The sequence below is a fragment of the Oreochromis niloticus genome, unplaced genomic scaffold, assembly GCF_001858045.2.
Source record: "Oreochromis niloticus isolate F11D_XX unplaced genomic scaffold, O_niloticus_UMD_NMBU tig00007365_pilon, whole genome shotgun sequence".
Classification (NCBI taxonomy): domain Eukaryota; kingdom Metazoa; phylum Chordata; class Actinopteri; order Cichliformes; family Cichlidae; genus Oreochromis; species Oreochromis niloticus.
In genome coordinates this window covers 58556-85945 of record NW_020328518.1, presented here as the reverse complement: position 1 = coordinate 85945, position 27390 = coordinate 58556, and the positions used below count along the sequence as shown (strand labels likewise).

The window sequence follows — 27390 nt, the reverse complement described above, 5'->3', positions numbered from 1 at the left end:
AACTGTAGCAGTGATCCAGCAGAAGACTGGGATACTACACATGATGTGGAGGCTCCTGGATGTCTTCATGTGGGAGATGATTCTGCTGGACAGCTCTTCATCACTGAATCTCCTCCTGAAGTACTCCTCCTTCTGGGCGTCAGTGAAGCCTCGTACTTCTGTTAGCCTGTCAACACATGTAGGAGGGATCTGATTGGCCGCTGCAGGTCGGGAAGTTATCCAGACGAGAGCCGAGGGAAGCAGATTCCCCTGGATGAGGTTTGTCAGCAGCTGGCTGACTGATGACTTCTGTGTGACATCAGACAGCAGCTTCCTGTTGGTGAAATCCAATGAAAGTCTGCTTTCATCCAGGCCGTCAAAGATGAACAAAAGCTGAGAGACAGCCAGCTTCTCTGCTGTGACCTTCTGTAATGTTGGATGGAAAACATGGAGCAGCTCCAGAAGACTGTACTGCTCATCTGTGATCAGGTTCAGCTCCCTGAATGAAAGCAGAACCACCACACTGACATGTTGGTTCTCCAAGCCCTCTGCCCAGTCCAGAGTGAACTTCTGCACTGAGAAGGTTTTTCCAACACCAGCCACGCCGTTGGTCAGAACCACTCTGATGGGTCTCTGTTGGTCAGGGAAGGCTTTAAAGATGTCCTGGCACCTGATTGGAGCGTCATGGAGGGCGTCCATCTTGGAAGCTGTCTCCAGCTGCCTCACCTCATGTTGGGTATCAACCTCTTCACTCTGTCCCTCTGTGATGTAGAGCTCAGTGTAGATCCTGTTGAGGAGGGTTCTACTTCCTGTTTCATCACTTCCTTCAGTCACACGTTCACATCTCCTCCTCAGACTGATCTTATGTTCATCTAAAACCTCCTGCAGACCAACATCTGCTGAAAGAAAGAAAAACAGAAAGAAAACTCTTCAATGTCTGAACAACACAAGAAGTCCAGTTTTCAGAAATGAGTCCATCAGCAGACAGATGTTCAGTCTTACTTTGTACACAGCTGCTCTGACTGGCTGTCTGCAGTCCAGCTCTGCTTCTGGATCTTTCTCCACACTGTGCAGAAGCTCTGATGGTGACACAGAAAAGTCAAAGTGGAGATACTTCTGTCCACCTTTGATTAGACTCATTATAAAAAGGAAAAGTTTGAACACAGTCATGTTTCCAGTTCACTGACTTACATTTATTCCATGGACACTCACTCTAACCTGAACCACAGCTACAACCCAACATTGTTGAGGCCTCATCTCCTCCTTTCCTGACTGTAGAGCTTAAATATGCAACAACCAACAAATAAAAGAATTTGGTTCATTTCAAAGAAATTCACACGGTGACCAAGTAAAGTAACCGTAGTAAAGGAGACAACATCCCGTTGATGGTGGGATTATTTGAAAGATTTGCTTTAGTCACGTCACCAAATGCAGTTGAACCACCCGTGGATCCATGTTTGACCATTCTACCACTCTGAGCTCTGCTTTTTAATCATTTTATTATTATCATCATTCATTTATTCATTCTTTGGAGGGGGGCTATTTCCTAATGCCGCCCTAATAAGGTGATGTTCAAGAGGAAATATAACAGAAACTCTTTCAGTGTTATTCATGAATAAATTAACAGATAAACTGTGAAGAAGAAGAAAACTGAGATTTAAAGGAGAGAGTGAGAAACTTGATCATCCATCCTCATAATCCATGTTCATCAGTATCTGCTGTGACCATCCTGCAGTAATAACTACAAGTCTACATTTCTGTGACTGTTGATCAATCACAGCAGGAATCTGAGCTCATCTCTGCACACAGAGCAGCTTCAGCTCTGGGATAAACTCCTCACTTCACGTCCTTCTCAGCTCACAGACACTCATCCTGATATTTTCCTTTAACATTTGATGGTATAATTCATCTGAGTTTACACTTTATCTGCATAAATACACAAAAACAGACCCAAACACCACAAACCATCAGTTTCACCATGTAGAATATATTGTTGTTTCCTTGCTTTTAATCCAGAGAAAAACTCTGATTTTGATTTTCTCTGTTCTCTTTGCCACAGCCCATCCCAGCAGCAGCTGAAGCAGCTGACTGTCACAACACTGAACAACCTGGCACACATGTTAATGTTAGCCATTTAAATATTAGCAGTTAGCTGAGGCCACAAGAAGAAGAGGCCCTAGAAGAACAATGGATGATAACATTAGTTATTTAGAGGATCATCATTTAGCCTGGAGAAATAGTTTGCTGCTTTATAAGAAAGCCCTCCGCAAAGCCAGAACATCTTACTATTCATCACTGATTGAAGAAAATAAGAACAACCCCAGGTTTCTCTTCAGCACTGTAGCCAGGCTGACAAACAGTCAGAGCTCTACTGAGCCAACAATCCCTTTAACGTTAACTAGTAATGACTTCATGAACTTCTTCACAAATAAAATTCTTATCATTAGAGAAAAAATTACCAATAATCATCCCACAGATGTAATATTATCTACAGCTACTTTTAGTACCATCGATGTTAAGTTAGACTCTTTTTCTCCAATTGATCTTTCTGAGTTAACTTCAATAATTAATTCCTCCAAACCATCAACGTGTCTTTTAGACCCCATTCCTACAAAACTGCTCAAAGAAGTCCTGCCATTAATTAATTCTTCAATCTTAAATATGATCAACCTATCTCTAATAATCAGCTATGTACCACAGGCCTTCAAGGTGGCTGTAGTTAAACCTTTACTCAAAAAGCCATCTCTAGACCCAGCTGTCTTAGCTAATTATAGGCCAATCTCCAACCTTCCTTTCATATCAAACATCCTTGAAAGAGTAGTTGTCAAACAGCTAACTGATCATCTGCAGAGGAATGGCTTATTTGAAGAGTTTCAGTCAGGTTTCAGAGCTCATCACAGCACAGAAACAGCTTTAGTGAAGGTTACAAATGATCTTCTTATGGCCTCTGACAGTGGACTCATCTCTGTGCTTGTCCTGCTAGACCTCAGTGCAGCGTTCGATACTGTTGACCATAATATCCTATTAGAGTGATTAGAACATGCTGTAGGTATTACAGGTACTGCGCTGCAGTGGTTTGTATCATATCTATCTAATAGACTCCAATTTGTTCATGTAAATGGAGAGTCCTCTTCACACACTAAGGTCAATTATGGTGTTCCACAGGGTTCAGTGCTAGGACCAATTCTATTTACATTATACATGCTTCCCTTAGGCAGCATCATTAGAAGACATAGCATAAATTTTCACTGCTATGCAGATGACACGCAGCTCTATCTATCCATGAAGCCAGGTAACACACACCAATTAGTTAAACTGCAGGAATGTCTTAAAGACATAAAGACCTGGATGGCCGCTAACTTTCTGCTTCTTAATTCAGATCAAACTGAGGTTATTGTACTCGGCCCTGAAAATCTTAGAAATATGGTATCTAAGCAGATCCTTACTCTGGATGGCATTACCTTGGCCTCCAGTAACACTGTGAGGAACCTTGGAGTCATTTTTGACCAGGACATGTCCTTCAATGCACATATTAAACAAATATGTAAGACTGCTTTCTTCCATTTGCGCAACATCTCTAAAATTAGAAATATCCTGTCTCAGAGTGATGCTGAAAAACTAGTTCATGCATTTATTACTTCCAGGCTGGACTACTGTAATTCTTTATTATTAGGATGTCCTAAAAACTCACTGAAAAGCCTTCAGCTAATCCAAAATGCTGCAGCAAGAGTCCTGACAGGGACTAGAAAGAGAGAGCAGATTTCTCCTGTTTTGGCTTCCCTTCATTGGCTTCCTGTTAAATCCAGAATTGAATTCAAAATCCTGCTCCTCACATACAAGGTCTTAAATAATCAGGCCCCATCTTATCTTAATGACCTTGTAGTACCATATCACCCTATTAGAGCACTTCGCTCTCACACTGCAGGCCTACTTGTTGTTCCTAGAGTATTTAAAAGTAGAATGGGAGGCAGAGCCTTCAGTTTTCAGGCCCCTCTTCTGTGGAACCAGCTTCCAGTTTGGATTCGGGAGACAGACACTATCTCTACTTTCAAGATTAGGCTTCAAACTTTCCTTTTTGCTAAAGCATATAGTTAGGGCTGGACCAGGTGACCCTGAATCCTCCCTTAGTTATGCTGCAATAGACGTAGGCTGCCGGGGATTCCCATGATGCATTGAGTTTTTCCCTTCCAGTCACCTTTCTCACTCACTATGTGTTAATAGACCTCTCTGCATCGAATCATATCTGTTATTAATCTCTGTCTCTCTTCCACAGCATGTCTTTATCCTGTTTTCCTTCTTTCACCCCAACCAATCACAGCAGATGGCCCCGCCCCTCCCTGAGCCTGGTTCTGCCGGAGGTTTCTTCCTGTTAAAAGGGAGTTTTTCCTTCCCACTGTCGCCAAAGTGCTTGCTCATAGGGGGTCATATGATATGATTGTTGGGGTTTTCTCTTTATTTATTATTGTGAGATCTATTGTACAATATAAAGCGCCTTGAGGCGACTTTTGTTGTGATTTGGCGCTATATAAATAAAATTGAATTGAATTGAATTAGATTTTCAAGACTAGGCAGAGACGTGTTTTCCTTTACTGTCTCTTACAGAGGAGGGAGCAGATACCAGACGAGGTCACGGAGGTACGGGGAGGATTGGCAGCAGACAGCAAGACTGCCACGTCCATGCGAGAGAGCGATGGCTACGATAATCTCTGTTTTTGTCTCCCTATATAATGTTGTACAGCCCATTTGAGGGTTATCCTCTCTGTGAACCAGATGCTTGATTTCACACAGAGGTCCACCAACTGAATTTGATCAGTTATGGAACGATTTACCTCGACAGGCTCCTTCACTCACTGCTTTTAAAGCTCCTTTAAAACACACTTTTACTCCCTGACCTTTGACCCAGTGTGACATGTTGACTCACTACCTCAGACAGCTTAAAAATAGTCTTTTTGTTTTTTGGTGCTGCCTAAAAGAACCGTAAAATATCTGTCCTATATACAGTTATGTTCATATATTTTTGTACTACATCAGGAAACTCAAAAATATAGTTTGTAATATTTTAATCCTTATTTTTAAAACTGTTTTCTTCTCCCATTGCATCAAAAATCATTATTTACACTGAATAAATGAGTCAGCAGCTCTCTTACATTGTTGCTGCAGGTTCATTACTGAACTCTGGAGGTTCTTCTTTGGACCAGTCACTCCTCACAGACACACAGCTGGATGCTGCAGATCCTGCTCCATCCTCTTCCTCCATCTTCTTGATGTCAGGGTGCAGTTAGTCTGAGAGGTAAACACACACACTCAGAGGTGCTGTTGTACTGGAAGCATCACACTGACGGGTTTCTAAAGTTCTCATTGATCATTTCATGGAGTTTCTGTGGTAAACACTGTCCTGTGACGTATGTGTTATGGTGAGGGTCATGAGGGCTAACCAGCCCCACTCCTTACTCCTCATATTTCAGCCTGAAGCACAAGAACAGCCTAAACCTAACCAGGAGGCTGTAACCTCAAAGGGACTTCATGATTAGAAATAAAGGTTCAATGAAATGAAGCAGATCATAAAAACATGAGTTCCAACTTTAAAAGAAGCATCCACACGATGACGGCACAGCAGAGGAGCACTTTCTCTAACACACTGATTCAGTTCCACTGACACAAGGACACACACAGGAAGGCACACACACACAAGCCTTTATAAGAAACAACACAATCATCTGCGCTTGTCAATCCAAGTCCTTAGCCCATGAGCCCGCGGTATCACACCACAGATATTCCCTTACTTTGAAAAAATAAAGACAGTTTTCAGAACAGACCTGATGTTTATGCTACAGCCTGTTTACCAATATAATCAATATCAGATATCAGAGCAACAGGGGCCCGTTCTTCGTACCTCGCTAAGTAAGTTAGCCGGATTTGATTGTTGACGATTTCGCGTGATCTTGGATCGTTCGGTTCTCCGAAGCTCATCCGGGACTTGCTGTCATAGCAACAGATCCGTAAGCGTAAACCTGCTCGGGAGCAGGCTTACTTTATGTAAACAGGATTAGATCGCGGCCTCTCAGGTATGTCCGCTGCAGTTATATGAAAGCAACAGCGATATTTCTCCACTGTTTTTCCATAAATAAATATTATCAATGTAACTAAAGATAATGCAGCATTTGATTCTTTTATTGATTTCATACAGATACATACAGGTCATTTCCGAAAAAAAGGGAAATGTACTATTAATCATTCTATTACATGTATTTGATTATTTCAGATGTAATTCATATTTTAGAGTAGTAATAGTAAATTACTTCGTGCAATCAAGATGAGAGACCACGGCTATAAAAGCGAAGGTGGATTTGGGAAGTCTGTCGCAGCCATGTCCTGTCCGTTTGTACGCGAGCAAGGAAGGTGCAAGATTGATAAGGAGAGTTTACAGAATTCAGCGGATATTGCGGGATAGACAGGATCCTTTAGCTCAGCGCGACAGTGTGCTCATAGAGAGATATCGATTTTTTTGTTATTTACTTACCACACACACTCTCTCTCTCTCGATAGATAGATAGATATATCTCCCAACTCAGTCACCCCTTGCATGGGAACAGGTAAAAGTGATGGAGTGTTATGTAAAAGTACACACAAAAAAACCCACAATGTCAATAAATGTCACGGTACAGAAATCCGGGGTGTGACGAGGGGGTGCAGGACCACCACCTGTCTTATTGCAGGGTGTCTTTTCAAGAGACTAAAAGCAATATAAGTGATAAATATTACCATTCTGTAGAATATTCTTATATTTCACTTTTACTTGTTCCCATGTTCTGGTGGGTCCTGTTGTGGCTCTAATGTGAAAGAGGATATAATGGAATATAATATAATAAATTACTTACGAGTTTAATTTGTCAGCAACTTTCTGCCAGCCCTCTCTCCTTGCTTTTGCAGCCTTTGCAGTGTTCCCCTGCGTTTTAATTAAACTCTGAAACTCCTGATATCCCTCAATCAAGAGTTCTTGCTCTGCTGCCGTAAAATACTGAGCGCGCTCCTTCGACATCTTCGCCGACCAATCACAGGGTTGCCGATCAATGTTTCTACTATCGATGCGTAGCCCTTTTTAAGCCACCCAGTGATCTCAGATTACTTCATCCAGCTATACTAATCGTCAACAACAGGTGTGTTCGGAGAACCGGATTAGTGAGCTCAAAGTTAGCGCGATGATTTGATCTTGGATGTAGTAAGCGAGGTACGAAGAACGGACCCCAGAAACCTCGGTGATCAGGACGCTGGGACTGAGAACAGGAAGTGGCTCAAACGTCACAGTTTCATGACGTCAGCCTGAACTCCACTCACCGAGTTTCTGTCGCCATTGTAGTTTTTAAAGTCCCGTGATAAAGGCGGGTCTTTCTGTGAATCCACGCGCCCATTGGCTAATAACTTGAGATTGACACATCGTTATCCAATGAGCGTGCGGGAACTTCCGACATAAAGTTGTTTCCTTTGAAAAACCAAAGTCTGATTATTTTTGCCTCCACTGACGGAGCCTGTTGTTCCCGCCACAGAGACACAGTAATGTCAGAGCGGTGTTAACACTCACCCTGCCTCAGCACAGCTCTCACTCTCCTCCTGCTCTCTCACACTAAACGGAGGCTCAGCTAAACTCACTTCCTCTCTACTTACAGGAAACCAGCGCTCAGAGGAGCCGACCGGCCTCACATTTCACCCACAGACACGAACAGCGTGGAATTATTTTATGTCATAAGAAGAAACATATTCATGTTAACACTCACCAGCCTCGAGGCTAAACATCAACAGAACACGTGAAGCCTCACAGAGTTTGTATGTCGAGGTGGGTAGGAGGGTTTGAGGGTTTGGGGAGGGGTCAGAGGGAAGAGGTCTCTCAGTCTGGATTCAATTCAATTCAATTTTATTTATATAGCGCCAAATCACAACAGAAGTCGCCTCAAGGCGCTTTCTATTGTACAGTAGATCGCACAATAATAAATACAGAGAAAAACCCAACAATCATATGACCCCCTATGAGCAAGCACTTTGGCGACAGTGGGAAGGAAAAACTCCCTTTTAACAGGAAGAAACCTCCGACAGAACCAGGCTCAGGGAGGGGCGGGGCCATCTGCTGTGATTGGTTGGGGTGAGAGAAGGAAGACAGGATAAAGACATGCTGTGGAAGAGAGACAGAGATTAATAACAGATATGATTCGATGCAGAGAGGTCTGTTAACACATAGTGAGTGAGAAAGGTGACTGGAAAGGAAAAACTCAATGCATCATGGGAATCCCCGGCAGCCTACGTCTATTGCAGCATAACTAAGGGAGGATTCAGGGTCACCTGGTCCAGCCCTAACTATATGCTTTAGCAAAAAGGAAAGTTTGAAGCCTAATCTTGAAAGTAGAGATAGTGTCTGTCTCCTGAATCCAAACTGGAAGCTGGTTCCACAGAAGAGGGGCCTGAAAACTGAAGGCTCTGCCTCCCATTCTACTTTTAAATACTCTAGGAACAACAAGTAAGCCTGCAGTGTGAGAGCGAAGTGCTCTAATAGGGTGATATGGTACTACAAGGTCATTAAGATAAGATGGGGCCTGATTATTTAAGACCTTGTATGTGAGGAGCAGGATTTTGAATTCTGGATTTAACAGGAAGCCAATGAAGGGAAGCCAGTACAGGAGAAATCTGCTCTCTCTTTCTAGTCCCTGTCAGGACTCTTGCTGCAGCATTTTGGATTAACTGAAGGCTTTTCAGCGAGTTTTTGGGACATCCTGATAATAAAGAATTACAGTAGTCCAGCCTGGAAGTAATAAATGCATGAACTAGTTTTTCAGCATCACTCTGAGACAGGATATTTCTAATTTTAGAGATGTTGCGCAAATGGAAGAAAGCAGTCTTACATATTTGTTTAATATGTGCGTTGAAGGACATGTCCTGGTCAAAAATGACTCCAAGGTTCCTCACAGCATTACTGGAGGCCAAGGTAATGCCATCCAGAGTAAGAATCTGCTTAGATACCATATTTCTAAGATTTTCAGGGCCGAGTACAATAACCTCAGTTTGATCTGAATTAAGAAGCACACTGGACAATCCAAATTGATGGCGTTGCATCTTTCAACGTGTTTGTGGGTCGATTTGGATGCTCCAGGTGTGAGAGCAGCCACTCAGCCTCTACTGCAGATGTGTGTCACAAGTTCATCTAGTAGTAGGCTATGGCACTTGGCCACAGGTGGCAGCAGTGGACTGGCCTCCATGTGAGACTGCTCCAGCTGCTATGTGATAGTCCAGCTGCAAACTGAAGATCATATGCAAGTTTTGGAAATTAAACTGTACAATATAAAGCGCCTTGAGGCGACTGTTGTTGTGATTTGGTGCTATATAAATAAAACTGAATTGAAATTCAGAATATTCTTAACTTAGCTTTAAAACCAACCCAATCTAACTCTCCTCCACACTCAAAAACAAAGACAAACCAACTGACACATCTGAGTCCCTCACTTTCTTCAATCCACTCACTCTCACAAGCTCCACTTAGTCACACTGGCTCTGTTTATTACTAATTACTATTGTCTCCCCAGAAACACTTCCGTTTTTTTTTTTCCTATTTGTGTTTTTGTTTTTTGAATTTGCATTTTCTTTTTTCCTCTTTCTGTTGTGTTTTTTGTGCTTTTGCAGCGTTTTTGTTATTGCTGGTGTTTTCTTTAAAAATAAAAAAAAACTAAAAGTTACAAATGTATTGTGCATGAAACAGGAATTCAAACGTGGCTCAGATGTGTGTCACAAGTTAATCTGGCTGTAGGCTATGGCACTTGACCACAGGTGGCGGTAATTTATGGGCTCAAAATGTGGTCATAAATATTTTGTACTTGTAAATCAGGATTTGTATGTGTAAAAAGAATTTGTGTGTGTGTAAAAAAGATTTGTGTGTGTGTAAAAAAAATTTGTATGTGTAAAAAAGAATTTGTGTGTGTGTAAAAAAGATTTGTATGTGTGTAAAAAAAATTTGTATGTGTAAAAAAGAATTTGTGTGTGTGTAAAAAAGATTTGTGTGTGTGTAAAAAAGATTTGTATGTGTGTAAAAAAGATTTGTATGTGTAAAAAGAATTTGTGCGTGCGTAAAAAAGATTTGTATGTGTAAAAAAGATTTGTGTGTGGACTTAGCCAAAAACCCCCCTGCAAGTTACAAGTACGAATTTTGACCCTATTTTTCTTCCTGTCATCTGATTGGTCAATGTCATGTCAATCACAAATGTAACAATCCAATCAGAGAACAGATGGGTTTGGCAGTCGGAGGGGCACTTTTTTGAAGTGCAGGTCCTTGAAGGGTAATACAGTTTGAAGCTGGAGGATCTCTATATAAATATCCGATAGCAGCTAGGTCCGCTAACTTTCAGCAGCTGTTGAAAGGATAAAGTTGTGGTATGTCAGTGGTTAGAAATACCATCATTACTTTAGGATTAGTTTAACACAAAGTCAGGGCTGACCCGGGACCATTGCTGTGAGTCACAGTGCGCAGCATAAAGGTCCTTTCACATCCGACGCAGCATGTGCTGCTAATGCTAACTGCTAACTAAAAGCAAAGGATCCAGAATTTGTTGCGCTGGCTGCTGAGCTCTGTGGGTTTTTGCAGCAGCTCTACTAGATGCACCTGCTCCTTGTTGTTTCTATCTCTGACTTTATGTCCTCTACAAGAGTTTCTGGGTTTTTTTGCTAGTTCTTCAAATGTTCATGTATGCTAATTCATAACGAAGAAAGCTTTGTAATGAAGACTGTCATTTCCAAAACACTGCCCCCCCCCCCCGCGGTCCGCAGCGCTGTATTAAACACGTAGACCTGTGACACAAAAATCACCAAACTCGGACGACCACAGACTGTTTTCCTTCGTGGTGATGAAGGAAAACGCTGGGTTGGCATGTAAAAGTGCATTTATTCCCTTCAAAGACCTGCAGTTCAAAAAAGTGCCCCTCCGACAGCCAAACCCATCTGTTCTCTGATTGGATTGTTACATTTGTGATTGACATGACATTGACCAATCAGATGACAGGAAGAAAAATAGGGTCAAAATTCATACTTGTAACTTGCAAGGGGTTTTTTGGCTAAGTCCACACACAAATTCTTTTTACACATACAAATCCTGATTTACAAGTACAAAATATTTATGACCACATTTTGAGCCCATAGTAATTGACTTGACTCCATTTGAGTGCGCACAAAGTAAACTGTACTCTTTAGTTGTGAAGCGAAAACACTGAAATGGCAGTAATAACACGTACGAGGGGAACGATAACGAAGACGAGATGCTCCTGATCGTTACTCTTGCTGTCCTGTGAACAGCATCGGCGTGGTGTTAATTTTTTGCTTTGGATTTTGCGATCGCCCCGTGAATGAGAACATGACCAGGTAAACCCGCAACCCGCTGCGCGCTCCCGCGGGCGGTAATCACGATCACTGTCTAGCACAACACCTGGAGCTCAGGGGGCAAAACAATCGCATGAGTGCTGCTGTGACTGAGGAAGAATAAAGTAGTCATGGTAAGCCAATCACATGACCACTTAAAGACAAAGCAACACGTGATATATACCAGTTTATAAATTGTGTTGATAGTTTATTTTTATTTATAGATTTATAGGCCACGTAAACCAGAGTCATGATAAACAATATATACGTGTTTTTTCCTCAATAGTTTCATCATGTAAGGACAGCGCTAGCAAGCACTCTGGGGAAGTTTTAGGAGTGTGTGTGTGTGTGTGTGGGTGAGAGAGAGAGAGAGAGAGAGCAGAAAAAGAGAGAGCGAGTTTTGAGATGTGAGAGATTTGTGACGTTTAGCGTGTTTGGAGTGTGTAGTTAATGTGTTGTCTTGTGTAGTTAGTGTGTAGTGTTGTGTTTGTGTTGTGTGTCAGAACAATGAGGCGACTGCTGTCTCCAGGTAGAAACAGGAGTGATACACCTGCTGCTGTCAGACCTGCAGGTATCAGGCTGTGATGTTCTCCTTTATAGTGGACAGAAATGATTTTTTTGGAGTGGCACAAATAATTTGTGGCATCTTATTGAAGAACAGCTGATTGTTCTGTAAATAGTTTGAAATGGTTATTTAAAAAATCAAGGTAAAAGGTAAATGGCTGCAAATAACTTTGTTGTTTGCAAAACTTGTGCATAGGATTTTTAAATTGACAAATTATATTTGCATTTAAAGTTATGAAATATGATTCATTAAACATGTTTGTGGTTGTTACAGTAAAAATAGAACTTTTTTCTACTCTTATTTTATATTTTTTGTCTGATTTTAGATCAATTGTGTTAATACAGTATGTCAAAATGAAAACATAACTGTAAATTCAGACACGTGAGGTTGTGCTGATGATACCAAACAAGACAAAGTAAATAGTTTTTAAAGGTGAAATGTGGAGGAAACATTAAAAGTAGTTAAAAATGACCAATTATACCCAGGAGCCCACAGGGTTAAACGTTTTTTTTAAAGTAACGCAATAGTTACTTTTCAAGTCATTAATTACTTTTAGAATATTGTAACTCAGTTACTAACTCAGTTACTTTATTGAAGAAGTAACTAGTAACTATAATTAATTACTTTTTCAAAGTAACCTGCCCAACACGGCACACATCTGTTTGACCAAAGCCAGTTGATTTGGATCAGCGGTCCAAACAATTTGAACGATTGTTATGTTGCCTTTTGTGTTGAGTTTGACTGATATTTGCTGGATAGCAAATGTTTTAAAGCTATGCAACCTTTATCTGTACATAGCAGTTAAACTGTTTAGATCAATCTTTATTGATAATATACATTGTTTATTTATTTATGAATTACTGTGTACACAAGAAAAAGTTAATGTATTAAGCTAAACTGGCTGAAAGTTTTGTATTATTCTTGTGAATGTTTTTATTGACCCTGTTTATTTAATGCAGGTCAGGTGGCCCTTTAGGGGTTTAAAATGCCGAGCCAATGAACGGCTGGGAGCAGGAATCTTTCTTCATTGAAGCTTCCACTTCCACTGGTCTGGTAGGAAGTTGTCAAAGACGATGCTCTGCCTCCTCCTCCTCCTGAGCATGAAGCAGGTATGGAGGAGATCCAGGCTCCAGACATCCAGAGGCCCTCAGAGCACAAGAGAGCAAGGAAGACCAACAGAGGGGCAGCTGCGCCACTATCCCGGAAAGAGCTGAGGAGAGTCCCAGATGAGGGGTCAGCCACGGAGCAGAAGCCAGGGGGGGTTGCAGTGACATGCCCGTGAGCTCCGCCGGCAGCCAGCTGTGCCAGAGTGACCGAGCCCCAGGCTGAGAGGCCGAGGGCACCCCACCCCCGAAGGAGCCCGAGCGAGCCCCAGGTTCCAGGCCCCGACAAGCAGCCACCAGGAGTGAGCCAGTGCGTACCTGGACGCCCATCCCTGGACACAAAGAACCACCAACGCACCGATGTCTGAGGGCGTCTGCCACTGGCAGGGGGAGTGGTGGGGGGAGATAGGCCTCCGTGCCTTGGAGGGCCTGAGATGTCCCCAGAGAGTTGGCGTCTGATACCCAACCTGACATATAGACACAGACAAACAGGCACACACAGATACAAACATCCATTCCCACCCTCATGCTATCATATGCAATTACTCAGCAGCAGGTAAGCACAGAGCCCCTCCTGATAGCCCTCAATGTATACGTGTATTTAAAATTGAGAGGTGGGCAACGGCGCCAGGGGTGAGGTTGTACACCCTGATGGTCTTCTGGATGCCGTGTAGCGTGCCCACCCCCAAGGTCCTATATGTATGTGTTATGAGAGTGTGAGTAATGTGAATGTCTAAGTTGTGGGATAAAATTGAGGCACAGGCAGCCAGAAGGGGACAGAGGGGGGGGGGGGGGATGCCTCCCTGCACCCTGGTGACACACCTTTACCCCAAGGCCCTGCATGTGTGGGTGATTGTGGTGGAGCGGGAAGAGGGAGGCAGCTGGAGATGGGGAGGGAAGGAAGGGAGGGGCAAGGGGGCCCAGGCCCATCCGGACCGGGGCCCAGTTCAGCAGCGCCGCCCGGCCCCACAGAGCTCGGGACGGCCCACCCGATCCCACCACAGAGAAACTGCACCCACCGTGTCATCCACTCATCCTCCAGACTACACAAGACAATAGACACCCAGGCTGAGTTCTTCCTCCACCTCTCCTGTATCTCCCCCACCTGCAGAGTGAGTTCCTGGAGAGAGGAGACCTCCTGCAAGATGTAACAGCCTCCCCCACCAGTCTTCCATACAAACGTTAAACATGCAAACACTCAACACAGCAACACTGAAAGCATTTGAGTGTAAATTTCATTCAAATCAAACTTTATACACAATTAAAATAATGGAAAAAAGTCTAAATATTAAAACACTACAACCGCCGAAGAAACAAATAAAACCAATCACAATCAACATCAAAATATGATCATAGAAAAATAGAAGAAGAAGATGACAGCTCCAGCACCGCCCACGACCCTGAAAAGGATATGTGGAAGCAAACGGATGGATGGAAAAATAGAAGAGACATATCATACAATTCATATACGTTCATGTGATATCTTTGGGTTCAAAAACCCAATAACCTTGAATCCTTCTTTTAAATTACATTTAAATTTCAGCTGGTAGCAAAGAAATTAATGAGAAATTAACCACAATGAATCTGCAGCTTCATCAATGTGATGCTGAGTTTCTGACTGAAATTGAGTCTGAACATGTCTGACTCTGTTAAACAGAGTGTTTCTCTAACAGCAGGAGCCTCTTTACACTCAGCTTCACACAGACGAGCTGAGGAATGATCAAGCAAACTTCTTCTTCTGTCATTTTTAACAGCAGCTTGCATCCAAAGATGTTGAACTACTGCCATCTCCTGGCTTTTACTCTTACTTCTCTTCCAGATCCTCAGATCCTCTTGATGACATCAGTATTTCTCAAAATGAAAAACCACTCCTTTCACCTCATAGTGAATTAACTGATTAACCACTTTTTCAAATGTAAGTTTCATTTCACCACCAGTTCCTACCCTCAACACTCTCCTTTGACTTCTATACTTCCTGCAACTAATAACCACATGTTCAGCCGTCTCCATAGCATTACACCATCACATAACCCAGTCGGATGTTTCCCCATCATAAAAAGAGAACCATTCAGAAAGCAATGACCTGTTTGTTTTCTCCTGCTGCCTATTTAACCCACGACTCCTCTTAACTTCTATTGTGTTTTGTACCCCATGTCTCCCTTTTGTTCCATGATCCCATGCCATTCTCCAGAAATTCTTACTTTGTGTCCAAACTATACTTTTCCCTCAGATTTCAACAATGGTATCTGCACATCTATGTCTACTTTTTTAACAGCTGCTTTAGCCAACCTATCTGCTCTTTCATTACCCACAATACCTCGGCTGAGGGGGTCAGACCAGCACAGTCTCTTTCAGCACACATGGATATTTCATCAGTCTCATAGACACTGAGAACAATTTGTGTAGAGACTAAAGAAACAGTCCACACATAATTGAACAAAAGGCCTCTAAAGTTCTGTGGTTGACACATTTCCACATGACTGTTTAATTACAGCAAAAACCATAATTATAATTATCTTGATTGATATTGTAATCTCAGTTTTCAACACAATTGTTCATTAACTTAAACAATGTTACAAGATAAATATATATTCTTAGAGCTTATTTTCTGATTAGATTGTTTTATGTATTTTAATAAGAGAGGCCTTTATAAACCAAGCCGATGAGGCGAACAGGAGACCGGTCTAAAAAGATTTAAAGGTAAGCACAGCCTGTTCAAAGAAAAAAGCCAATTGTGCAGATTGGATGAATTCTAAATTATCTGTTCGCCGAGCTGATGATCTTCACCATTAAATTGGCTCAGTAGTGGTGACATCAAAGTAAATTATAAAATCTGTTAAGTAGATTTCGGGTGACATGTCCATGGTGATTTTGGGTCATTTGTGATAAATAAAAAGTAAAGTCTGGGGAATATTTGATGAAAACTTGTTGTTAATGCTGGGGTGAATTTTAAAGTTGATGTGACGTGTGCTTAAAGTTGATGTGTTATGTGTGTCAATTGTGTTACGTCAGCCAAGAAAAGAGATTAGATTAGGACATTCGGTTCTTCTTCTTCCTAGCGGTTTATATCCCGCGACGCAGGGTCCGCTATCTTGCATGCCTTCCTCCACTTCTTCCTATCAAGGGCGTCTTCTGGTGTAACATTCACAGCCTTCATATCATCCTTGATTCGGTCCATCCAGCGCTTTTTTGGTCTTCCTTGTGGCCTGTTTCCCTCCAGATCTAATTGGTGGGCTGTCTTTGCGATAGAATTTTTATCGCTACGGACAACATGGCCATACCATCGGAGCCTCGCTTCTCGCATCTTGTCTGTGATCGGTGTCACTCCCCATTGTTTCCTGACCTCTTCGTTCCTCACTCGGTCACGTGTGAGACCCAGAGGCCACCTCAGCATCTTCATCTCCATGGTGTGAAGAGCTTGTTCATGTTTGGTCGTCGCTGGCCAGCACTCTGACCCGTAGAGTGCCACTGGGCGCACAATCGACTTATAGACTTTCGCCTTAAGATAGATTGGCATTCTCTTGTCGCATAAGACTCCACTCACCTGACGCCACTTCATCCACGCTGTGTTGACACGGAGTCTGGCGTCTGGCAGGGTTTCGCAGTCTGAGGTGACAAGGGACCCGAGGTACTTGAATTGGGCAACTTTAGTCAGCGGCTCGCCGTCGATAGTGATGGTACTGTTGGTCTGGGGGCCGCATTCAAGGTACTCTGTCTTCTTGATGTTCAGGCGCATGCCGTTTTCGGAGAGCCGGTCTTTCCATGCTTGTGTTTGGATTTGCAGGGCTAGGCAGTTTTCTGTTTCTGATAGGCACACATCATCTGCATACAGGAGGCTCCATGGATGTGGTGATTGCAGATCAGCCGTCGCGGTGTCCATACAGAGAGTGAACAGCAGGGGCGAGAGGGCCGAGCCTTGGTGGACACCAACGGTAATTGGGAAGGCTGGTGATATTCCCGCTGAACATCGGACCTCGCTTGTGACATTACGGTAGAGCAGCTGAGTCCATTTCACATAAGCTTCCGGGGCACCATGATTAGGACATTCGGTTAAGGGATTTAATTCCCAAATTGATTATAGGCTTGGACCCGAGCATCAGATAAATAAACTGGCGATTACAGTCCACAGTGGTGCTTCTAAATGTATTTAATTTGATCTAGGACTGGGGTTGGACTCCTAGGAGCGCAGTGTTCAGCATGTGGCAACGACTCCTGATCGTGGACGCGCGGTCAGGCCTGGTGACGTCCAGTTAGCCCGGGTGGTTCCCACGGGGATTCGAACTCCCGTTAATAACCAAGTGGTCGAGGATCACTTCTTTTCTGCGCTGTTTGAGCGAAGAGCTTGGCTCAGGCGTGACCATTTCAATGCGGGTGACAGGAACAGCTTTAAGTAAAGCTTCAGGCGCCAGTTAAATACTGAGACGCTGGTTAAGTGGAGCTTCCGGTCAAGCTGCAGGGAGCGCTTAAATTAATATAGGGCCTAGAAATTTGACCGTTATCGGTGAGGGCGTTCCCGAAGCGGGTTGATTGACCAGCAAGGTTGGACCTGGGCTTAGAGGCTTTTAAATTTGTCGAAATTGTGTAAGAAAAGTCTGGTATCAGCAGAAGCGGGCATAAGGGTTGGACCCGGGCGTTGGACGCCAGAAAACCCCCGTAGGGATCATGGTGTTTGTGTCTGTATGTACTTGGGTTGTCTGATTATTGTGTATTGCTGCAAGTGTGCAAGAATTCTGCTAACCATGCTGAGGATTTTGATGTGAAGGATGTCGTTTGGTTAATGTTTGCAAATGCAAAGAGCTTAGTATATGTGTGTGTGTGTGTGTGTGTGTGCGTGTGTGTGTGTGTGTGTGCTGAGGGTGCATTCTTTTTATAATAAAATTAGTAGAGTTACAGAGGGTATATAGAGTGTGAACATAAAATAAGAGCTCGATTAGGCTGTAGAAACGGATGAAAGTCCAGTGAGTGAAGAGTGTGTGTGTGTGTGTGTGTGTGTGTGTGTGTGTGTGTGTGTCTGGCAGGAAGTGAAGCAGGAAGTCTGAATAGAGCTTGTGAGCTTGTGAGAGACGTTTCAAAATGAAAACAGAGGAATTAGAGAATGAAAGTGCAAAGTAATAGTAATGAAAATGATATTAAATAAATGTCTTAGTGTGTTAATACAGGTGCCCATGGACTTGCTCAACCTCCTGGAAGAATACAGCAGAAAAATGATAGATTAACAGAATTGGGACGAAAACAGGCTTTGGTTTCAGATTTCACAGCTTCACCTCTCATCCTGTCCTCATCCTGAGAAGACGCTTAAAGGACAGTTAATCTCCTGATGAAGACAGAAGACAGACAGAACAACACCGTGGACTTGAAGAATTAACAGCAGACAAAAAGACAGTACAACTGACCTAAAGCACTGAAGGGTCCAGCAATGGTCAATGGTAACTTTATTGTCCCTAACGGGAAATTGATTTGCAGTATGTCCGTACAAACAAACAAACAGACAACCAACACATCACATACACACACCAAAATAATATAATATAATATAAGCCTGAGAAAATAACCTAGATTTTTCATCAAAAAAGTGCAATATGCAATGGCAACAACACTTATGGTTTAGTGTTATTAACTATGATAATAGCAGTAGGTACAAAAGACAATCTATGTCTCTTTGTCTTCACTGCAGGCACTTTATAACGACGACCTGATGGAAGCAGTTGAAAATCATTAAAGAGAGGATGATCTGAACACAACAGGACAGAGGTCGCCTTCCTCAGCACCTGCCTGTTATAAAAGTCCACAAGCTGGACCTGAGGCCTCCCTGAAATCTGACCTGCCACTTTAACCAGGTTGTTAAGTCTGGTCTTATTATTCAGGGACATATTACCGTACCAAGCAATGATACTGTCATGGTCCTGGGTCGGTGACCCAGTGTTTTTGGTTCTGGACTTTTACTTTTGATGGTTTGTATTATGACTGTTGATTTGGGTTTCCTAGGGTTTAGTGGTGTTCCCTCTGTTTGGTGTCTTCCCTGCTTGTGCATCCCCTTAGTGTAGTAGGTCTCAGTGTTTAGTCCGCGTCTCTGAGTCTGTGTCATTACGTGCATGTGTTTCCTGTTTTACTTTGAAGGTCTCTGTCTTATGTCAGCGTGTTCTGTTTACGTTTCCCCTGCCCCGTCAGCTGTTATGTTTCCCAGATGTGTTTCCCTCCTGTTTCCCATCCCCTGATTACTGGTGTGTATTTATAGTGTGTGTTCACCCGTTCTCGTTGCTGGTTCGTCTGTGTTGTTTCCCCTCGGTCTCCCTGCGTCTCTCCGTGTGTATTTCCCCGGACCTCCCTGCATCTTCGTTTCTGGTTTGTTTTGTTAGTTTTACCCAGTTTAGGTTCCAGGTTCATGTTCCCAGTGCCATTGTTGTTTGTATTTCCTTTTGTTTAATAAATACTCACCTGCACCTGAGCTGCCGCATTTTGGGTCCTAATATATTCCACACGTCTGCCACACCGGACGTGACAGATACAGAAGGTTAAAACAGATTCAATAAAACTTTTATAAAAAAGAGTCATCACTTCAGATGAAACATTAAAACCTCTCAACCTCCTTAAAAAGTACAGTCTTTGTTGAGCCTTTTTCACTGTAGCAGCAAGATGTGACTCAAAGGACAGAGCCTTATCAAGAACAAGCCCCAAATACTTATAACTGTCCACCAGTTCAATGGCTGCACCATTTACCCCTGTTAGTGCAGGATGGGGGGATGTCTTCCTGAAGTCAGTTACCATGTCCTTGGTTTTCAAGGTGTTAATCATTAAGAAGGACTGATCACACCACCAAACAAACTCATCCACAACAGGCCCATGGGAATCCTCTTCACTGTCAGTTAAAAAGTCTAAAATCCAACCAACGAGATTAAAATCAAGTTTAAACTGGTTAAGAAGTTTATCAACTAAAAGATGTGGCTGGATAGTATTAAAAGCTGAAGAAAAATCAATAAATAAGAGCCGAGCATGAGCTTTGGCGCCATCAAGATGGAGATAAAGGAAGTTCAACAGAGTGACCACTGCATCATCCACACCTCTATGAGGCCTGTATGCAAATTGTAGTGGGTCTATAAGCTTCTCTACTTGCTGCAGGATCTCCTTCCTGACAAGTTTTTCAAAGGATTTCATCACTAAGGATGTTAAAGCGACAGGCCTAAAATCATTTAATGACGTAGGTTTTGTGCTCTTAGCAACTGGAGAAATAATTGATTTTTTCCATACCTCTGGAACCTTCTGTTGCTGAAGAGATAAAAGAAAGATATAATAAAAAATACTGCATAATTGCTCAGCGCATGTTCTAAGCACCTGGCCACATATATTATCAGGACCTGGACTTTTATTAGTCTTCCTCATTTTAAAAAGATTTCTCACCCTTCTTTCATCAAAGAACAAAGCTGGGGGGGCTCTGGTGCTCTCTATTAAGAAATCAAGTGTATTCCTTGAATTATAATTATCATTAAATCTCAAATAAAATCTATTCAGCTCATTGGCTAACTGAGAGTCTGAACTAAAACCAGGGAGACTTATCTTACCAGTCATGTGTTTCATGCCTGCCCAGGCCACCCTTAAGTTATTGCTAGCCATCTCCGCTTCTACCTTATCCTTGTATTTTATTTTGGCTTTTTTAATTTCTGATCTGATCTCCTTCCTAATTTCTCTAACTTTCAAGATATTCCCTTCAATAAAAGCTTTTTTCCTTTCATGAATCAGCCTCATAAGAGCTTTTGAAGACCATGGTTTGTTATTAGGGAAAAAATGCACAACCTTTGAAGGGATAATCATGTCTCTGCCAAAGGAGATATAGCTGCAGACAACGTCAGTGAGTTCATTAATGTCTCTGCATGATTCTATAAACACCGACCAGTCTGTACAGTCAAAGCAGCCCTGCAGGGCTAAAGAGGCATCGTCACTCCAAACCTTTATGCGGTGTTTCCTCACTTTCTCTCTTCTCAGCACAGTCTTGTAAAGTGGCAGAAGATGCACCGTGTTGTGATCCGAGGATCCGAGGGCGGGGCCAGCCACAGATGTATAGGCACCTTTTATGGAACCGTAACACAGATCCAGAGTCTTATTGAAGCGTGTGGGACAGTTCACATACTGATAAAAACTGCTCAGTGTTTTCTTCAAGTCGCAGCGATTAAAGTCCCCAAGAACAATATTAGGGGCTTCAGGAGAGAGAGATTGTAGTGAGTGGATGACGTTAGAGACGGTGTCAGTCGCATTCTTAGGATTCGCTTTAGGATGGATGTAAACGACGGTGACGTTGATCTGTGGGAATTCCCTCGGCAGATAAAACGGCCTCAAAGACACAGAGAGGAGCTCAATGTCAGGCAGACACACTTGTTTACAAACGGTCACATTTTTACACCATTTCTGATTTATATACAAACACACCCCTCCTCCTTGAGATTTCTGGGTAGCTCCGGGGTCTCGATCCAAACGTATGGGAAACCCGAAGCCATTTAGTTCCAGAGAACAATCGGGGTCAGAATCCTTGAGCCAAGTCTCTGTGAATGCCATTAGACATGTATCCCTGTAGTCACGTAAATGTGCCACATTCAAATCCAGTTCATCCAATTTACTCCTCAGAGACTGCACATTAGCCAGGATTATTGATGGTAAGGGAATACGATTGTATCGTATTTGCTTCCGCAATCGCTGACGTAGGCCTCCCTTCTTACCCTGCTTCCTTGCTTTGACTCTGTTAAAAACAAAAGTGCCCCTGTGGTTACTGGATAATCCAGAGCTGGAAAACACTGGAGGGTGAAAAGAGTCCAGAGACGGGCCTTTCCACCGAAGATCCAGAAGAAACTCCCGTGAGTATGTAATTGTTTGAGAGTAGCAATGACTCCAAACAACCGTCAGGATTGCCAATAAAACCATGCGAATTAAAAAACCCATCTTCATTAAAAGAAGTTCCACAAAGCACAAGCCGATGCTATAGGATTTCCTCAGGGGAAAAAATAAAATAAAATAAAGGAATAAAAGAATGAAATAAAATCAGTTAAAACACTGACACTGACAGACAGAGACAACCTGCTGGTCGCCGCAAGAGCAGCGCCCCTCTCCCTGACAGCACCCGACAGCACGTAGATGTATGTCGATGGAAACATGCGCTCTGAATTACAAGCTGGAAAGTGTACCAGTGACATGACTGTGTGAAACCACTGGATGGGACTGTCTGAGTCTCATATTTGCCATGCTGGGAGTTAAGCGCCAAGAAAAGACTGAAAAGAGGAAGAGAGAATGAACAGAGAAGAAGAAACAGCTGATTTGGGCCTGTGTTTGATTTGGGAGGCCACACAGGAAGTTGAGAGAAGAGGGGACGAGGACCGGTGAGAGGTGAAGGCTGGACGTGTTAAAGTGACAGCAGGAACATTGGGTTGAAGATTGAGGCTGAATTTGTGGGGTTTAGAAACATCCAGAGCATCGCAACAGAAAGGTAAAGAAAAAACAGAGAGAGAGAGAAATAAATAAACTAATACTACATAAATGAATAGAAAAATAGAAAACACACATGTAGAAATGGGAACATGTGAAATTATTTTTGGAGAGAATCAGAAGTGAGACAGTTTGAATCCACAGCTCAGTGCAAAGATGCAGGAATTAAATCTGATTATAAAAACACATCGAGGCAACGAAGACCAGCTTACACTCAATATTAATATGAATACACAACATACACACAATGAAGACATGCTTACACTCATGAATGTGAACACATGACATAAATGCTAAATGGTGTAGATTTAACACACTTAAAGGCTGAAGCTGAGGAATAACTCAGGAAGTTGCAGGACAATAGAGTGACTTTTGTGACAAGGAAGAAGAGACTGGGAGGACCAACCAGTGATTAGAAGCTTAAAGCAGGTTTAAAATAGTGAATTAGAAGTGGTTTCCAGCTGATTGAGCAAAAGAAGTGACGACTGTAGAAATACAAATAAAAGAACAATAATTGAATTATGTGGTAATGTTTTGAATATGCATTTCTGTTGTCAGGGCAACTTCTCGAGATGTGACTCAATATGCAAATTAGTTGAATGAGTGGGGACAGAAAAAAAAGAAAAAACTCAAGTTTCCTGTCTGAGACATGAGTGAAGTTTGCATTGAGAGAAATATTTCTGTGACTGTGTGAGAAGAATTGTTTGGTCAAATATATGATAGCAGCCGCAGGACAATTAAATAAAGTCTGTGACTAAGTGCAGTCGTGCAGATTTGGAGAAGAAGTTTATAATTTAGTGATGACACATTGTTATAAAGTGTTTAGAAAGGGCTTAATGGGAATATTACTGTTGGGCAAACTGTGCGGCTTTTAACAAGATTTTCTGTGTATTTAGCAGGTGAAACTATGTCAGCTGACTTCAGACTGTCAGGAAGCTGAAGAACCTGAGGCCAAGCACTGAAATATGATGTGGGCAAAATGAACAGAGGGAGTGATTTTAAGTCTGATTTCAGACCATGTAAGTATTAGTTAAGCCAAGAGTCGGGCAAAACCTTTATGGCCCGAAAGTTCTAATTCCCACAACATATTGTTAGATTAGTAAGCAAAACTTTTCTGTGATGAAGATTTTTGGGGTTGTTGTTTTAGTGATGGGTTCATTCTGTCAGTTAGGTTTGGCTTGTTTTCTTATTTCAATAGAGGGAGTTTTAAACATGGACATGTGGAGGAGGGGCTCCTTCTTTTTGTAACAGTGCACTTAGAGAAAACTGTCAGGTGTCGCCCCCTTTGGTGATGATGTTTTGTGCTCTGATGAGCTAATAATCAGCTCTCTTTTTCTCCTTTGTTGTTCTAAGCAGGCCTGAAAGATTGAATTAACAGCGCTGTAAAACATTTTTGTGAGAGCAAATATAAGGTGAGCTTTTCCAGATTACAATGGGCTGAGGAAAAGGTCACCTGTGGGAACCTGCCAGTTCCTGTCTAAAAGGATTGCAGCGAGTCAATCCAGTCCAAGATCATAAAGAACTCTTTTTCTAAAAACAAAGGAAAAAACAAATAAATGAGCTCATATTGATGAGGGTGGAGAATCTGATCCTTTGCGCGTGAGGCTCCACTATCAGCAAGATCTGGTGTGAATGCGTGTGCATGTGTGTGACTGGACTGTGACTGGACTGACCATGTGGACTAAAGTGTTGACTGACTTGACACTGAGACAAAGACTGGACCAACGTTAGGATGAGTAGATGCTGACAAACAGTTCACGACGCCGGTAAGAAAAGGGTGGATGCAGGAGCACAAGAGAGAGAGGGAGACCGAAAGGTTCACATGAGAGTGTGGAGCTGCAGACTCCACCCTTGGGCGGCTAATTTTGGGTTGCTGATGTTTGCTTTAAGAAAATGTTGTTTTATTGACTGGGTTTAGATGATGGTATCACATTATATTGTTGGGAAAATGCCAAATGCTAAAGGGCAGAAAATGTTTGATATTACTGATGTTACCATTAACCAAAGCAGGCCACTGTAGAAGTCAATGACATTTTATAGAAGGAAAATAGTTATAACCAAAGCAAAATGTAGGAGTTATATAGGGGATTGGTAGACTTGTCACATTCCAGATCCAGTTATGGAATAACAAACACTGGTCCAAGGGAAAGGGCAGGTGATACGAGGTGGTGCTGGAGGAAAACGAGCAAAGGAAAGACAGCAAACCTATTTTGGTTCGATTTGATAAAGTCAGATTAAAAGAAGTACCATGACACTCAGAGGATCAACGTGAAACTAAAACATACGCAGATTTTGTATGAAGCACATGACTGATAACTGTTCTGTTCTAAGTTTAGTTTCTTACAGCACAGAGTGGATCACAGTGAGGGAAGGACAGGGGGGGAACTGAGTTTTAAATGTGAAGTTGATGCTAATATACAGGTTTTGTTTCTAGGTGGTTCTGGGGATGCAGGCTCTGGGTGGAGCCAGGAGCTGAAAAGATCGAACATGATAATTAAACTGATTTTATTATTTAAACACATGTTTGCAGCAAATATACTCGAGAGGAGAATCGCTGAGGTTTTCTGAGAAATTATATGATTAACCTTTTTTAATTTTCTAGTTGTGGTTTTGTTTGACACATGAAGATGTGTCCAAAGGGGGAGTTTTAGGTCTAATTTGAAACAATGGATTATATGATCAGTGTGTGACTTCAAGTGTGTTTGATCATTTAGCTACGGTAAAACTTAGGCATAAGTAATTGCTTTTATGCTTAAGCTTAACTGATTGAAAATGTTTGTTTTCTTTATGATTTCTTTTACTAGAATAAGCTTATAATCATTTTTCATACACACATTGCAATTGCACTGATAGGAGTTGCCACTCAGTCTTGTGAAGGTCATAAGCTTCGTTCAGCGTGACTGTCTGGATTGAAATATGGTAGGAAAAGGACTCAGAGTGCTTAGGGGTGAATGCAAACACGCTTACACACAGAAATAATAATTAGGCTAATCCTTTTATTAGAGAGTCCCGAATGTGATACTTTGAACCAACTTTGAATAATCAAGAGAAGAACTGATGAACATATTAGATTATTGAGGCGTAGCAGAGAGAGGTGTTTTCCTTTTCTGTCCTTTACAGGAGAAGATTCCAGAACCACAGCAAAACCACGAAGGGGTTGGTGAGAATCCAGGACCCAAGAGGAGGGGCACCCAAAAGAAGCACAGAGCACAGAGAAACCTCAGAAAATGTGTTGTTCAGATTGAAAAGAAGATTAAAAGCTTGTTAGACAGAGGTTATAATGTGAGCACAAAGTAATGAAGGGTAATGGGAGGATTAGCTTTAGTAATAGTTTGTATGATTTTTATGTGATGTGCAAACACAGTGTTCAGACCGGATATGCTCCACCCGTTAAAGGGGGCGAAGGGACAAATGAAGTGACCTGTAAGTGTGGCTTAGAAACCAGGAGTAAATGTTTAAAAGAGGAAACGGGTTAACTGTGTAGAGATCGTTTCCATAGAGTGACAAAAGTAATGTTGGACCTTTTTACCAGGACAAAGTTAATTATATCTGTTTTTAGTTCACAGCAGTTATTGAGGGAGTCAGTTAATTAGGTTAACTCATAAAATGAGGTAAAAAGGGGGAGACTGTTACCAAATAAATATATATTCTTAGTGCTTATTTTCTGATTATATTGTTTTTTGTACTTTGTAATAAAGTCTGTGAGAGAGGTCAGAGGGTGACAGGTCGCCTAGCAACAGAGGCTTTAGTAAGGGGAAGAAACAGGAAGTTTAGTGCAGAGCTGCAGAGGCATATTAATAAAATACAGGAAACCAGACAGAAAAAGCAGAACTAAGTAACACACACACACATTAGTCAGAGCAGAAGGAGTTGTTTTGATGGAAACTGTGTGTGTCTGTGTGACCTATAGCAGAACTATGTATACCCATTCTGCCTTCTAATGCTTTCAGACCTGAGCGTGTGTTAGTGGGTACAGGTCTCCGTTTCCGGAAATGTACAATAAAGATCAATTTTTGAACTTGACCACTCTGAGTCGGAAGTCTTTCTCTGTCGCCAAAAGAATTCAAAAGAACGGAATTTAATTGTCACAAGGAATCGATTTGTCACTTGGCATCGATTTGTCACAAGGAATTGATTTGTCACATGGCATCGATCTGTCACATGGCATCGATTTGTCACAAGGAATCGATTTGTCACATGGCATCGATCTGTCACATGGAATCGATTTGTCACATGGCATCGATTTGCCACATGGCATCGATTTGACACATGGAATCGATTTGCCACATGGCATCGATTTGTCACATGGCATCGATTTGTCACATGGCATCGGTATGTCACATGGCATCGATTTGTCACATGGCATCGGTATGTCACATGACATCGATCTGTCACATGGCATCGATTTGTCACATGGAATCGATTTGTCACATGGAATCGATTTGTCACATGGCATCGATTTGCCACATGGCATCGATTTGACACATGGAATCGATCTGTCACATGACATCGATCTGTCACATGGCATCGATTTGTGACATGGCATCGATTTGTCACATGACATCGATCTGTCACATGGCATCGATTTGTGACATGGCATCGATTTGTCACATGACATCGATCTGTCACATGGCATCGATTTGTGACATGGCATCGATTTGTCACATGGCATCAATTTGTGACATGGCATCGATTTGTCACATGACATCGATCTGTCACATGGCATCGATTTGTCACATGGCATCGGTATGTCACTTGACATCGATCTGTCACATGGCATCGATTTGTCACATGGCATCGATTTGACACATGGCATCGATTTGTCACATGGCATCGATTTGTCACATGGCATCGGTATGTCACATGACATCGATCTGTCACATGGCATCGATT

General features: G+C 42.2%; 1 protein-coding gene and 1 long non-coding RNA gene across 2 annotated transcripts; both read right to left on the bottom strand.

Annotated features, from left to right (window-relative positions):
• Positions 1–822: 822 nt before the first annotated feature.
• LOC109196144 (uncharacterized) lies at positions 823–5265 on the bottom strand. Its single transcript, XR_002057608.2, has 3 exons — positions 5127–5265; positions 982–1058; positions 823–878 (listed from the first exon to the last, which is right to left on the bottom strand). It is a non-coding gene; the product is annotated as an uncharacterized LOC109196144 (long non-coding RNA).
• A 10592-nt stretch (positions 5266–15857) lies between these two features.
• On the bottom strand, positions 15858–16966 carry LOC109196133 (uncharacterized). Its single transcript, XM_019349429.2, has one exon. It carries the CDS (start codon positions 16910–16912, stop codon positions 16088–16090), a length of 825 nt encoding a protein of 274 aa, XP_019204974.1. The 5' UTR covers positions 16913–16966; the 3' UTR covers positions 15858–16087.
• Between the last annotated feature and the right edge of the window lie 10424 nt (positions 16967–27390).

What these genes read in the sequence shown, in the direction of transcription:
- LOC109196133 (XM_019349429.2), bottom strand. Translation starts at nt 16,912, where the DNA reads ATGGACACCGCGACGGCTGATCTGCAATCACCACATCCATGGAGCCTC.